Genomic DNA, 15,897 nt, shown 5'->3' on the forward strand with positions numbered 1-15,897 from the left:
CTGGCCTCCTAGCTACCCCCTCCTCTTCTAGCCCAAACGTCACCTCTGCCAGGAAGCCTTCCTGGATCTCCCTCCAGTCCCCAGCTCCCTCTAGTTACACTGGACTGAATGGTGATGACTTGTCTGTCTCCCCCACTAGACGGAGAGTTCCCTGCAGGCAGGACTAGGGGTGTTCTCTGGGGCTTGGAAGATTCACAGCACATAGTTATGGGACCACAGGACAAGGACTGAAAGGCTGACTCTGCTTCCCCCACTTCGGCAGGCTGTGTGGCCCAAGGCTCAGGCAGAGGGAGAACAAAGATAAGGATAAGGATAAGAATTTCCACTATGTGCCGGACTCCAACGCAGGGGTTAACAAATGTTCTCTGTAAAGTACTGGAGAGTAATATTCTGGGCTTTGCAGGCCATATAGTCTCTGTCACAACTACATAACTCTGCCGTTTTAGAGCAGAAGCAGCCACAGACAAAGTGCAAATGAATGAGCCTGGCTAAGTTCCAATAAAACATTATTGACAAACGCAGTGGCCACTGATGGATGACCCCTGGGTAGCCAGCACTCTGCCTGCCACCTGCTCTAAGGGCTTAAAATCTCATTTAATTCTCCCAATACTATATGAGGCAAATACTATTATCATCATTCCCATTTTGCAGATAAGGAAACCGAGGCTCGGAGAGGCGAGGAAATGGCTCATCCAAGGCCACACAGGTAGGCACTGCCGGAGCTCAGATTTGAACCTGGGCATGATGGGCTCCAAAGCCTGGCCACTTTGTGCCAGGCTGCACCTGCTTCCCCGGGGCTGTGCTGAAGACACATACCCTCTCTCCTCTCCCATGAGCCTGGTGGGGAGGGAAGAGGGGCCTCAGCATGGAAGCAGGTCCCATGAAGAGGGCCTGCCAAGCTAGAAATGTAGCCCTGAGGGTGGCTTAGAAAAATCAAGCTCCTTCCCCTGCAGGCTTCGGGGTGTGGGAGCCCAGGTCCCTGTGGACCCCTTTGGACCTGTGTCCATCCCAGCCGAGCCCTGGTAGGGAGGATCCCTTGTAGTTGACCCTTGTGGCTGCAAAATTGTGCCCCCTCTGGTGGACCGGGAATGGGATGGCCGGGCTGAGACCCCTGGAATCCTAGGAGCCTTCAGTGGGCTCCTGACATGTCCCAACGGATGTTTGTCACCTTTGACCAATGGTGATACTCGTAATGTTAAATCGACACAACAGGGACACTGACCACTCAGAACAGAAACTGGAGACCCTGCTCCTCCCCAAGACCCCTCCTCCCTCCCCTCCCCCCGCTGGCATTACCCTTTAGCTGCTGGATTGTGGGCAGATCTGGAAAGTGCCTAGGGAGGGACACTTGGTGGCTCAGGGCAGCCCCTGGCAGCCAGCACTCTGTGGGGCATGCAAGATTGCCCGGGGCCTCGCTGGGGCCCTGGGCAGAGGAGAGGGGCACGGAAGTCATGCAAGTCCCAAACCTTTGGTGGCAGACAGGACTGCCTCTTCCCCACGTGTCCCTCGCGGCCTCTGTCTGGCCTGGCACCCGGGCAGCACCTGATGCGTGGACCCAGCTGGTGAGCACGAGGAGGGCAGGCTGGCCGAAGGGGCTCCTCACCCAGCCAGCTGCTCCCCGGACACTGACAGAACCGTCCCGGGCCTCTTCCCCAAGGTGCAGATGGGGGGAACCGGAACCGCTCCGCTAAATCTGTCCTGCTCACTGCTGCCCAGAGCTGCCCGCCTGCCAGAGGAACCTGCAATTTCACCTCATTTGGAGGTAATGCTTCTAAATTTAACGGCATGGGCTCTCAGGGCTGGACAGCTTTTGCCTGAGTCCCTCACTTAGGGCTCTTTTATATCCGCTCAAATGCCAGCCAGGGATTAGTTTGCTTATAGGAGTGTCCAAAATAGCCCTTTGGTTTAGCATGAAAGGAAATGGCAAAATAGCCCCGGATGAGGAATGTGGGTTTATGCACGAGAGGGATGGGCGTCCTGAGGAGGCTGCTCTGGTAACCAGACTGTCTGTATGAGGTGGAGTCCACCTCCCTCATTTTACCGGTGGCCAGACCCAGCCCAGAGTGGTCAGATGAACTACCCGGATCACCCAGAGGTGAACGGAAGAGCCAGAAGAATCCAAACTCCTCCTCCCTGCCAAACCCCAGTCCCCTGCTCCTACACTGGAGCCCACCTCCAGGCCTTTGCACTGGCTGTGCCCTTGACCGCCACACCCTTACCCTGGGTCTTCCACACTGCCTCCTCCCAACCTTCAGGGCTGAGCGCCAAGGTCACCTCCTCAGGGAGGCCCTCCCTGATTGCCCTGGCTACAGCAGCCTCCCCCCTCACCCTGTTTCAAATCCTTCAGAAAGTGTATCACTATCCCAAATGGTCTTATCAGTTTGCTTGGTAGTTGTGAGTCCCTCACAAGAGTATGAGCGCCATGGGGCAGGGACTTCTGTCTTGTTCACTGCTGTGCCCAGAGCCCCATCAAGTAGTAGGCCCTCAGCAAACGTTGTTTGAATAGGTGATTGCTTAAATAAATGAATGATTGAAGGACATCTCTTCAGAATTATGGAATTCCCTCACTCAGTTTGTTCACTCAACACACATGTATTGAGTGCCTACTGAATGCAGGCACTGGGCATACAGCTGTGAACTGGGCCAGTGGGAAACAGGCATTAGGACACGAGGTGATGAGGCTGTACTGTGATGGGGCCAAGCCGAGGCCCAGGGAGCAGGCAAGAACCCCACGCCCAGCCCAAGAGGAGTGACCCCTGGGGGAGTGACATTGTATGTTGAAATCTAAAGGAAGAGGAGGTATTGGCTGGGCAGAGAGAGAGGGTGGGATGGAAGTGTGCCAGGTGTTAGGAACAGCGTGTGCAAATGCTCAGAGGCAAGAGAGAGGATCAATTAGAGGCCCATAGGCTTGTTAAGGACCAGCCATAGGAGTAGACGGCAGGCCATCTCACTGGACTTCACAGCACATTTGTGTCCATTTCACAGATAAGAACACTGGGGTGCGGCCACAAATGGCCAAGTGTAGAGGATAGGTTAGATAAACCATATGAAGGAAATTTGCGTGGCCATTCAGAATATGAGTTTTGAGATATAATGACATGGGGAAATGTTTGAAATAAGGTGCTGGGTGAACCAGAGCAAGATGTAAACTCTATACAGCGTGGTCTGTTTTATTTTTGAAACAATACCTTACGAATGTGCTGCAATGGGCATGTATTCCTTCATAATTTGAAACAAAATGTTAACTTGGAGAAAATCGAGAGATTGACTAAACTGTCCCCAGTTGTGCAGTAGTTAGGCTGCCAAGCTGACTGCGTGTCTTCCAACCTAGAGAAAATTGCTTTTCAGGATGAACTTGGAATCAAAGGAGGAACTTTCCTCTTAAAAAAAAAATTTTTTTTTTCACAAATATCATCTACACTAGCAGCTAACTCCACTGGGGTTTTACGAGGTAAAGATGACTCATGAATTTCTGTGAAGTATCCAGAGGGTATTTTAATTTAAATGGCCCCTGATCACCATCAACACAATTCCATCACGGGTCTGCCGGGGGTCACGTGGAAGGGACAGCAACTCTTGGGAGAAGGAGCCTCCTGAGGCTGCCACAGGGCTCGGAGAGTGTACGGGTCCAGGGGCCAGAGCCTGGGGCTGCCCAGAGGTAGTGTGTGATGAAACTGAGCCTGCGGAAAGCACCCAGAGAGGCAGCTGGATCCCCTCTCAAAGACACCCCAACCCTGGTCTGCTTGGGACCAGGAGTACAAATGGGGCAAGTGGCAGCACTGTCTTCAATAATCTACTTTATAATGCTTGCGGATGGCTCAAGTGTGTGTGCACCTAACCCACATCCTGGGAGTGAGGAGGTATCACGTGAGGGCCCTAATTAGGATCCTCACCCCAGAAATGGGTGGGTCTCTCCCTCAGCACCACTGATGTGTGGAGCAGGATCAGTCTTTGCTGGGAAGGGGGGTTGCCCTGTATACTTAGCACCACCCCATCGATGCCGGGAGCTCTCTGCCCTCCAGCTGTGACAACCAAGACTGCACCTGTGCCCCCGGTGGGCAGAATCGGGACCAATGGGAACCAGGGGTTAAAGGCAGCTGGTCAGATCCGCACTAGGGGGCTCAGGAATTAGTGTGGTGGGTGTTGGGAACGACTTCTCATGGGTCAGAGGTGGTGTATTATAGAGGCTGTATCTGGTTGGCCACAAATATTGTTCAGGCTTCTCACATGAATAGGGTGTGGGAATTTGGGGGGCCCTGGCAGCCTGACATCTTCAGAAGGGGCCCTGGGCTCGTAGCTCCAATTGGGCCTCTGCTACCCCAACCCTTCACACACACACACACACACACACACACACAGGTTTGGAGCAGCTCCACACACACACACTGGTTTGGAGCAGCTCAACACAGGCAGAGTTTGGATTCAAACCCAGGCGGCAGCACTCTGCCAGCCACGTGGGCCAACCACTCCGCCCTGGATGAACCACCCGGAATTCTCTGTAATCCCAGGGACACAGACCCTCTCCCCAGCACACAGCTGGACATCAGAGCCAAGAAGTCTCTCTACAAACCACAAGAGGACTGGGAAAGAATTCTTTTCCCGACCGTTGTCTGTAGAAAAACAGGGCCAACTTCTCCACCAGGAACAGGGGCACAGTGCACAGGCCCCATGAAAATGTGAGGATTGCTTTTAAAATCAGAAGACTGAAAAATGAACTTTTAGGTCAAAGAGAATGTTTTATTATATCATAAAATTATATTGTTTGTATATATTAATAGAATGATTTTTATTATAGAATACATCTATCTTTACACCAACACAGTCATAACATACTATAGGATTTCATATTTTTTATGGAGGAATTGACCCTGGAAGGCCAAGGTGCTGGGAGGGGGGCCACGAAAGTCTTCATGTGGCCCTGCTCCTGGCCCTCCCCAGCCCTCCCTCCAATCTGCCTCCGAAACAATCCTTCCACCTCCAGCCCTTCCCCACCCAAGTCATTATTATGCAAATCAAATTCAACCTTCCTACCTGTCTCCCCTTCTTCTCAGTTTTATCTCCCACCCTCCTCTCCCTCTCCCAATTCCACCGGGCCTGGCTCCCCACCTCACTTACCTTTCACCTTGTTTAACTTAATGGGGTGTGCGTGTGTGCATGGTGTGCGTGCATGTGTGCGTAACCGAAGCTTCAAATATTTGTGTGACCGGATCTGTCAACATTCCTTTATTTTTTAGAGTTTGGAACATGCTTTCTCTGCCTCTAAAATGGAACTTCGAATCTGTTGACCACTGAAGTCTAGTTCCCTGGGTGAGAATTTTGTCTTCCTGGCCAGGCTATACAGCCCGCAGGGGCATCTCCCCCCTCATAGACAGCCTTGGTCAAGAGATTTCACTTTGCACTTCTCAGAGACACCCTGAATCTGTCCCCTCCTTCTGCCCCCAACCTCACCCCAGGACCAAGCCCCAGTCACCTCTCCCGTCTCCACTGGCCTCCCCACCTCCACTTGCCCTTGGCCCCCACCTGAAAACCAGAGTGAGCTTTTAAAACTGTCCATCCGTTTTTTTTATACCCTACTCCAGGCTTGGGACTTCTGGGAACTCAGGATTAAAATCTCACCCGTGCACCCCACCCCACTCACAAGGCTCTGAAGGAGGTGGTACCTAAAGATGGAACCCAGACAGGGATGCCAGGAGCTCCCTCCCCACTGGCCAGGAAGGCAAGAGCCCCACTATGTCTCTTTCCCACCCCTCAAACTTTAATCACAATTGGCTTTTGTCATGTAAAAGCGTGGGGGAGTTGCAAAATCTTGACAGAGTTCATCCTATTTCCACCTCATGAGGCAGTCCCCCACCTTATTTACAGCTGAAGTACCTACCCCCTGCACCTCATGGGGAGTCATGCATGGCCCAGCGGTGCTGAGTCAACCTCCTGGAATGCTGGGGGCTCCCCTAGCCAGGAGGCCCCTGGGCTCTTGCATACGCAAGCACGTGGGCCGTTGGAGCAGGACTGTTTGCTAATAGAAGCTGTTAACAGCACAAGAAATGGCCAAGGGTTCAGTGAGAGATGAGCCATCTGGTCATCCCGAGGTAAACAGTTTACAAGAGACAAGTCAAGCCAGCCTGCTGAGCTGATTTTTCTTTAGACAGCGCGGAGGTGCGGTTTCCTTTCCCTCTTGGTGCTGATTGGGAAGAGACTGTCCCAGGCACCCTGGCCTCAGCTCCAGTGCCTCCCTGGGGACAGGAAGGCAGGAAATATATTATTTTCACATCTTTTCTTGCCCATTCTCAGGACTAGGTGACTTTATGCAGCTGGTTAACCCACATTATAAAGAGAATAGATTTCCTCCCAAAGAAACAGACTTACTTTCTAGAACCCACTTACTTTCTAGAACCCACTTACTTTCTAGAACCCAAAGCCTTGAACTTCAAGAAGCTTCAGCCTTAAATTTATTTCCTGTTGGAAGAAGACCCCTACTGGTCTCTCCAGGTATTGCAGTCCTGCTCTACCAACCACTACAAATGCCCACCCAAAAGTGAGAGAGGGTCTCCGTGCTACATGTTCAGAGTGAAACCAGTGGATTCCCAAGTATGCGGAGTATGCATGTGGCTTAACAGCCTGAAGTAAACAGATAGTGCTGAAATCGTAACCCTGGAGTTTCCAAAAGTGTTGCAAAACATTCCAGGCAGACACTGAAGTTAGTGTACTACAAGCTGTTTATCAATTAATTCTTTCTTTGCCAAACATTCTTACTTGGGCCTACTGGGAGATGATTTCGGTGGGAATGCAGCTCAAATTTTGTAATGAAAATCACCAGGGAAAGAGGGCTCGCTTTACAGAGGCTCATATTACAGTAAATGCGGCTGGAACAGGTAGTTCCCATAAGGACAAGGCTTGTACTCAGATTTTAGCTCATGTAAGAAAGAACCCGTGACATCTGGGGACTAGGATTTGGGGATCTTGCAATACCCTGTGAGATACATGGCCACACATTCAAAAGGAGGGTGATGAGTGTAAGTCTTGAGGCCAAAAACCTCAAGTTCGTCTGGCCTTTGCCTCCTTCTAACCGTGTGACTTGGACAAGTCACAAACTTGGAACCTCAGTTTCCTTGTCTGTAAAATAGAAACCACTGAAATGATCTTCCAGTTATCCTAATTCACAGTTTCGAGGATGTGCTTTTGTTCTCCTCATTAAAAGGACATTCTCTGTGCTGTAAGGTTAGAGACTGGAGATAGCATATTAGTTTCTGTGGCTGCTGTAACGGCACCATAAACTGGGCGGCTTAAAACAACAGAAATGTATTGTCTTACAGTTCTGGAGGCTAGAAGTCCAAAGTCAAGGTGTCAGCGGGGCCATTTCCCTCTAAAGCCTCTAGGAAAGAGTCCTTCCTCGCCTCTTCCAGCTTCTGGTGGTGGCCATCAATCCTTGGTGTCCCTCGGCTTTAGCTGCACCACTCCAGTCTCTGCCTCTGGTGTCACATGGCTTTCTCCCGTGTGTCTGTCTTCACAAAGCGTCTCCCTCTGGTTGTAAGGACACTGTCCATTGGATCAAGGCCCACCCTAATGACCTCACTGGAACTTGATTACATCTGCACAGACCGTTTCCAAATAAGGTCACATTCAGAGGTACAAAGGAGTAGGTCGTCAATATATTTTTTGGGTGGGACACAGTCCAACCCGTAACAGGTCAAAAACACTTTTGTTTAGCCCAGCAGTTTAATGAGGTTTTGGATGTGCTAAGATGGGCTCCAAGCGTTGGTTGGGTGGGGGAAGAGATGCTGGACGGTTCCATGGAAGAAAGCACCGAAGGATGCCTAGTGATGATTGACAGCTGGAGATGGGGCAGGCTTTGGGGGAGGGGAGTGAAGGGCAAAACACATGAAATTTTCCAGGCGATGGAATTTTAGGATGGGGATTCCAGACTTCACTTCCAAGTGTGCCAGCCCTGGGTTCCCCTTACCCCAGATTCTGTGGACCTTTTCTTCCTGACTGCCCCCTGTTTTCCTTTTTCTTGCCCACTCTGCTGTCAGCCTGCTGGGATTGACCCAGAGCCCACCATCCCCTCAGCCAGGGAGAGGCACGGGAGGCATGCCAGGCTAAGCAGACACGGACTGCCTGGGAAAGGAAACCAGAGCAGAAGGACAGGAGATGGAACATGCTGGACTTCATTCATCCTAGCTCTGGGGAGGCCCTGACTGCATGTCTGCTGTGAGCCCAGCTTGGGTTCCTGGGCCCGTGGTTCAGGCCATTTCCAGTTTGCTTTCCTGGACCTATTCAGTGGAGTCCCCTCCCTGCGCCCCGCCCCAGTCCAGCAGCCTTCCAGGAGACCCTCCTCAGCTTAAAATTAGCCCAATTCTTTGGCACTGGCTCACAACAGATATCTCCAAAGTCTACTTCCCCAGCAGCCTTGTGTCAGTGAAACTTTAGGAAAAAATGAAAGAATTGGCGCAGCATCCAGTATGGGAGAAAAGACAGCAATTTTCGAATTGACGTATCAGCACAAAAGTACCTAGAAGAAATGTTAAGACCCTGGAGACTCCCTGGGGATAGTGTGTGGGGGGTGGGGGGCAGGGATTTCTCACTGGGGTCTCAGGCCCTGCTTAAATATTCCAGGGAGCGGTACCCTACCAGAAGCCTGAAAGATGAAGGCACCCAGGGGCTGCCGCTGGGGCATCCATGTGAGTCCCGAATAGAGTACCTGGGGCATAGAGATGAAGAGAAGTGGTGACCTCTGGACAGCGTGGCCCCCTGGCTTCCAGCCAGTGCACCGTGGCCTCGGCCGGATGCCCTCCCCCACTGTGGGGTTCCTCCTACACACATGCTGTTTTGATTCTGCACCCCCTCAGCCTTGACTCGTTCTCCTGCCTAATGAGGTGGGCTTCACCTAGCCCAGTGGCTGTTCCTGTAAAAGCTGGAGTTTCGATGACCCAGTGTGGTGAGTTTATAGGGAAGTGCTCCCTGAGGGCTGGGCTGGCTGGAAACAGATGCCTCGTCCTTTCCAAGGACAGTAATGAGGTCTGAGGGTTCCATGGCAGGCGAGGTGCTGTGGGCGCCAAGAGCCCTGGGCTGGCTGGGGGTCAGAAGATCTGGGCTCCCGCCCCAGACATGCTAACCATGCATTCGTCTCTCTCTCCCGGGTAAAATGGGGGCAATGCACGTACCTCTCAGCATGGCTGCTGGGCTCCAACTGGATTACAGATGTGGAATCAGCCTGAAAATCACAATGCTCTAAGCAAGTAAGAGACGTACCAGTGTTGCCGCAGCTGTCATCATCACTACTGCTAGAACCTAAGAACTTCTGTGGCAGGCAGAGCATACGGTGACCCCCGGGGACCTTTGACCTTGAATGAAATCCTCTCCCCTTTGAGTGTGGATGGAACATGTGAATGGTGTATGACTCCTGTGATTCAGTCACCTTCTATGGCAAAAGGGAGCTACTCCCGGGCAGGCCTGACCCATTCGGGTGAGCCCTCAAACAGGACTGGCTCTTTCGGGCAAAAGAGGTTTAAGGGTTTGGTGTGAGGGAGTCTCCATTGCTGACTTTGAAGATGGGGGGCCACGTGGGAAGGAAGACGGGAGGCCTCTGAAGCTAAAAGTGGCCCCAGCTGACAGCTAGTAAGATCGTGGGGGCTTCAGTCCTAGAACCACGTGGAGCTGAACGGCACTAAGAAGACTGCTCTTGGAAGTGGATTTGTCCCCAGACCCTCCAAACAGGAACTCAGTCTGACCAATGTCTTGACCTCTGCCCTCCAGAACTGGGAGCTCACACGTGTGATTGTGTTGAGGTGCTGGGCTTCTGGCAGTTTGTTACATAGCAGTAGAAAACCCACTCGCCCCCTGGGAAGGCAGCCTGGAAGTAGAAAGCTCCTGCACCATCTCTGCTCCCAGGGTAGCCTGGTGGGTAGAGATGAGGTTCAACGCCTGACTATCCCGCTCGCCGGCTGTGCGTGTGTGTCTGTGTGTGTGTGTGTGTGTGTGTGTGTGTGTTGTGGGGGGTGGTGAGCCAGCACGACCTCTCTCACCACCCGGAACCTCAGTTTGCTCATCTGTGGAATGGGGATGGAAATTAAATGTGCGTAAAGCATCAGAGCTGAGAACATTGTAAGGACACACAGTAAATGCTCAAGAAACAGGAACATTGTGCATATTAATGACTAGAAGTCAGGTGACAGCTAACAACGGGGGGCCTGTGTCGGTCAGAGCCCTGCCCCCCACACTGAGGGCACAGGAATGAGTCCCAGCCAGTGTCCTGGGAGTCAGGACCCTGAAAGACACAGCTTTGGAGACGGTGGTGCCACGTGCCTGACATTGTTAGCTGGCAAAGAGCTCTCAGCCCTCTCCGGCCTGGGGGGTTTCCTCCTCAAGGACCCCTTTGCTCTGGCCTCCCTGAGGAGGGACTCTGCTGCTTCCGCCCGCCTCCATCTCACTGAAGCCTGAGGCCGAGGCCTGTCCCTGTGAGGAAGAGGCTGACCCTGGACCCAGGAGGGGAGGTGGGTCCAGTCTCCCTGTTCTGTATCTGGCCCATGCACTTGCTGGCGCCATCACACCCCAAAGTCTTCAGGCACCAAATCCCGTGGCCCCTTCCACAGCCGCTGAGCCCTGCCCACCACCCCCCAGGCCCCGCCTCAATAAATCCTCCCGCTCCTGTTCCTGCCACGTGAGGGGGCAGCTTAAGCTGCGAAGACCAGAAGTTTCCAACTACACGAAACTTGGCTGCTGGGGACGCCAGTCAAACCCAAAACGAGATACCACTTCACACCCACTAGGACGGCGGTCAACAAAGAGACGGACAGTTACAACTGTTGGCAGGGACGTGGAGAAGTCGGAACCCTCGGACGCTGCTGGGGGGCCTGCGAGAAAGGGCAGCCGCTTAGGAAGACAGCTTGGCGGTTCCCCCGAAAGGTTCAGCCCAGAGTTACCATGGACCCAGCAATTCCACTCCCAGGACTCTCCCCAAAGGAATGATAACATACATCCACATGAAGCCTGCCCACAAATATTCATAACAGCATTATTCGTAACAGCCAAGAAGTAAAAACTACCCAAACGTTCATCAGCTGATGGATAAATAACATGTGGTACATTCATACAATGCGATCTTATTCAGCCATATAAAGGAATGAAGGACTGATATGTTTACAATATAGATGAATCTAGAAAACATTATGTTGAGTGAAAGAAGCCAGACACAAAAGGCCACATATTATGTGATTCCATGTATATGAAATGTCCAGAACAGTCCAATCCATAGACAGAAACTAGATTAGCGGTTGCCGGGGCAGGGAGCAGAGGAGAGTGGGAGTGACTGCTTAACACGTACGGGGTCTCTTTCTAGGGCAATGAAAACATTCTGGAATTAGATGGTGGCGATGGTTGCACAACTTTGTGAAAAGGCTAAAAGCCACTTTAAAAGGGTGAGTTTTATGGTATGTGAATTATATCTGAATTTTTTTAAATAGATTTTTTTTTTCAAAGTGCTGACTGCTACTTACTAGCTGCATGACCTTGCTCAGGTGACCTGGCCTGAGCCCATGATCCCCTGTCTGTAGAACAGGACGGTGACCACATTGCTAGCTTGTGAGGCTGCTGAGATCACAGACGAAAATGCAGGAAAACTGTGCTCAGTGAATGGAATGCGTGTTAGGATGAGTCCCGGGAGGTCTCCTGAGGGTCTGCCTTCCCCAGCAACTCTGCTCGCTTACAAACATGCTGCCTGGCTGACTTTCCTCATCTTTCTACCCCCTCTGCCTGGGCTTTGTGATTCCCTCTGTCTGGAATGCCCTGTTTGTCCTCCCTGGGCGGGTCCAGACTTGCCCTTGCCTTCAGGGGGCCCTCAGCAGCTCTCCCTCGGAGCAGCTTCCCCGACCCATCAGAACCTCGGGGAACACAGCCCCTTCCAAGAGGCCCTTAAAGGGAGTTGCTGGTGGCAGGCTGTCACACCGAGTACATTTACCTCCCGAGCCAGACTCTGGGCAACTTGAAGAGAAAGGTCATGTCTGATTTTATTATGTCTCAAATTTCATTCATTTATCACCTTTACAATTTTCTCCATATTTGAGTACCACCTGTATTACAAGTTACTTAATACCTTTTAAAATCAGCTCACTTTTCTAAAAGAAAATGTATATTTTAGAAGGATGCTTCTCACCACTGTAAATGAAGAGGAATGTCATTTGCCATGAACGATCACATGAACAGTAACCACAGATTATTCACACTGAACACAAAGCCAAGTTCAAAGGCCGGTAGGCACACTTGCCTCCTAAGCCTCTGTGCTTTCAAGGGGGGAGATTAGTAGGTCTTAGCGAGGCATCAAAGACATATTAACAAACAGAGACTTTCTCATTGGCATAATCAGGACTGAAAGATAATTGAAAAGGAACTTCCACGTGATCTGTGAGTCACTGTTATTTAATATCTGTGCCTCCTAAACCATCTTCCCTCATCTCTTGCAAGTTGAGACTTAATTTAACACCTCCTTCCCTGACCCTTCATCTAAGGGAGAGCACCCTGTCCCCCATTTCCTAATCCCCCATCCCCGCTTTACTTTCCTCCTTAGCATTTAATACCATCTGATATCCTATATGCTCCATTTTCCTTGTCTGTCTGTCACCCTAGCTAGAATGCAGGCACTAAGAAGTGATTTTACCAGCACCCCCAGAAAGTGCCCGGCATCTAGGAGGCCTTCAGCGAATAGATGTTGAATGAATGGATGGACGGATGGATGGATGAATCTTGAATCTCCAGTGGCTTTGTACTGTCTTGCACTAGCTTTGTATCAAATCCTATCCATAGGAGATGACCCAATAAATAATTGTTGAGTGAGCAAGTGAGTGAATGAATTAATCAATCAGTACATTTTTGCCTGGGTAGTGACACTCTCATTTTTTTTTCTGTTTTTTTAATTGCAGTATAGTCAGTTTACAATGTCTTGTCAATTTCTGATGTACCTCACAATGCTTTAGTCATACATATACATACATATATTCTTTTTCATTATAGGTTACTACAAGACATTGAATATAGTTCCCTCTGCTATACAGAAAAAAACTCGTTTCTCTGTTTTATATACAGTAGTGTCTTCAAATCTTGAACTCCCAATTTATCCCTTCCCAGCCCCCTTTTCCCCTTGGTAAACATAAGTTTGTTTTCTATGTCTATGAGTCTGTTTCTGTTTTGTAAATAAGTTCTTTTTTTTTAGATTCCATGTATGAGTGATATCATATGGTATTTTTCTTTCTCTTTCTGGCTTATTTCACTTAAAATGACGATCTCTGGGTCCATCCATGTTGCTGCAAATGGCATTATTTTATTCTTTTCTATGGCGAGTAGCATTCTATTTTATAAATAAACAGTAACTTCTTCATCCAGTCACCTGTTGATGGACATTTAGGTTGTTTCTATGTCTTGGCTATTGTATATAGTGCTGCTATGAACCCAGGGGGGCATGTGTCTTTTCGAACTAGAGTTCCTTCCCGATATATGCCCAGGAGTGGGATTGCTGGATCATATGTTAAGTCTATTTTTAGTTTTTTGAGGGTTCTCCACACCATTTTCCATAATGGCTGCACCAAACTACATTCCCACCAGCAGTGTTCCCTTTTCTCCACACCCTCTCCAGCGTTTATCGTTTGTAGACTCTTGAATGATGGCCATTCTGACCGGTGTGAGGCGATACCTCACTGCAGTTTTGATTTGCATTTCTGATAATTAGCGATATTGAACGCTCTCCATTTTTTGAGATAACCCAGACTTCTTCATGTGGACATGTTTTCAGTCCTTGATTCTAAATTCTTCCCACAGACTGTCTCTAGGACCAAAGGAATGAAGTCTTTGCCAAGAAAAGAGCTTGAATTCTCAGGCCTCCAGTTTAAATTAAATAGTGATGGTTTACCAGGAAAAGAAAATTGAGGACCCCAAGAAGTTGTGGGGAGCTTGAGCAGTGTGGAGAACGTTCCCCAGGGCCAGACTCCTCCTGGCCCTCCTGCCCAGCACCCCGGCACACTGCCGAGCCAGAGGAGCCAGCCAGACACACAGGCACTGCAGTTACTAAGGGATCCTAAGTACATCAAGATGGATGCACTGACGCCAGCCGCCTTGAGAGGATCTGGAATGAATTGGGGGGTTGTTAAGATCGCCGACTTAAGCCTCTTCTCACAGGAAAAATATTTATTTCACTGAGCTCTGCTTTTTGGAGAGCTGTGCCTGTAACAGTCTGCATCGATCTAGCAGAGTCTTGGCTGCTGCTGGGTTTTGTCTCCTCTTTTGTCGTGTGTGTGTGTGTGTGTGTGTGTGTCCACAATTATTAAGCAATCAGCCAGAAAACAGTCAGGACACTCTGCTCTACTTTAACCAGAAAAAAAAAAAAAAAAAGAAAAGGACACAAACTGAGTTCGTGGCATGCAATAGAAGACCTGGTGGTTTTACCTTCAAAGCTGCCTATGTGCAAGAGGGAATTGCTTCTTTCCTTCCCCTCATACCTAATATGCTCTTCCTCCCCACCCATTGTTTGTGGGGGGAAAGTACAACAAGCATTGGTAGAAAGTGTCACTAACTCACTCCTACTCTTCCAAGGAGCCACGACTTTCCCTCAGTGCACCATGTTCTTCCCATTCCTCTCTACTCACTGGAACCGAGGGGTCTAGGTTGGAATCCCAGCTCTGCCACTTGCTGGCTATTGTGACCCTGAGAGTCACCTCACCACTTGGAACCTCTGTTTCCTCATCTGTAAAATGGAGTAATAATAGTGCCCATCTTTTGGGGTTGTTGCAAGAAGTAAACAAGAAGGTTCCTTAGGAACTTAGCAGTGTTTCTGGCACAAAGTACATGCTCAATAAATAGTAGTTATTTTTATAGGATCAATATATACAGTGTTTATACCTTCTTTTCCGTGAAAGAATAGAGCATGTTTTGTTTTCTCAGTTCACTGTTCTCATAAACATTTTTTATGACTACAAAATTGTCCGTTGCAGGGCTATACTAGCATTATTCTGTTCACTGTTCCCTATGGATAGAAACAGAGATTGTGTCCACAATGTTACAAAGATTGCTTTGACAAACTTCTCCAGGGTTAAACCTTGATCTGCATTTGAGGTTCTTTAGGAAGAATTCTCAGAAGTGGAATTATTGGATCAAATGGTATGAACACTTCCAAGAACCTTAATATGTCATGTTTAGCACTGCAAGTTGTTTCCAGAAGGATTACCCACAGTCATCTCACTGTGTCCCAGCTGCATTGAGGATTATTACCTTTTAGTTGTTGTTAATTTGACAGGCCAAAAATGTCATCTCATTCTTTAATTTGCATTTTTAAAATTTCACCCACTATGTTTCTATTACGGATTTTATGCACAGGCTAAGTAAGGGCTCTCCATAAAATATCTTATTCACATTCTGGGTAAGAAGTGAGAGCAGGCACTTGGACAGATATCTGTACACCTGTGTTCATAGCAGCATGGTTCACAGCAGCCAAAAGGTGGACGAAACCCAAGTGTCCACTGACAGATGAATGGGTAAACAAAATGCAGTCTATCCATACAATAGAATATTCTTCATCTTTAAAAAGGAAAGCAACTCTGACACACGCTCCAAGATGGATGAACCCTGAAGACATTATGCTGAGTGAAAGAAACCAGTCACAAATGGACAACATTCCTGGAGTCACACAGCTTGTGAAGTAGTAGAGACAGGTTTAGACTCCAGGTTGTGCCCTGAAAGACTACGTTATCCTGCAAGAATTCTGTGGACTCAGAGTCAGAGGGAAAAATTCGACCAAACTCAAGGTAGAAGGTGGAGTTAGCAAGCACCCAGTGCCAGACGGAGCTGCTGGCGCTCAAGGCTCGGAGTTCAGTTCTATATTTATTCTCTGACCTTCTTGTGGGTTCTAAATTTGGCCAAACA

General features: G+C 49.4%; 1 protein-coding gene across 9 annotated transcripts in view; it reads right to left on the minus strand.

The window, feature by feature from the left end:
- The window catches only part of RIPOR3 (RIPOR family member 3), a 68,182-nt gene that overhangs the window by 33,151 nt on the left and 19,134 nt on the right, over positions 1 to 15,897 (minus strand). For 3 of the 9 annotated variants that reach the window (XM_074347429.1, XM_074347431.1, XM_074347430.1), the window contains exon 1: positions 1,467 to 2,369. The exons of 3 other annotated variants lie outside the window; for them this stretch is intronic. In XM_074347429.1, coding sequence (XP_074203530.1) covers positions 1,467 to 1,787 — 321 coding nt within the window. In that variant the 5' untranslated portion in view covers positions 1,788 to 2,369. Of the gene's footprint in view, positions 1 to 1,466; positions 2,381 to 15,897 lie in introns of those variants that run through there. 3 more of the 9 variants (XR_012500663.1, XM_074347436.1, XM_074347428.1) reach the window with 2 other exon arrangements.

Source organism: Camelus bactrianus, chromosome 19 (genome assembly GCF_048773025.1).
Source record: "Camelus bactrianus isolate YW-2024 breed Bactrian camel chromosome 19, ASM4877302v1, whole genome shotgun sequence".
NCBI lineage: Eukaryota > Metazoa > Chordata > Mammalia > Artiodactyla > Camelidae > Camelus > Camelus bactrianus.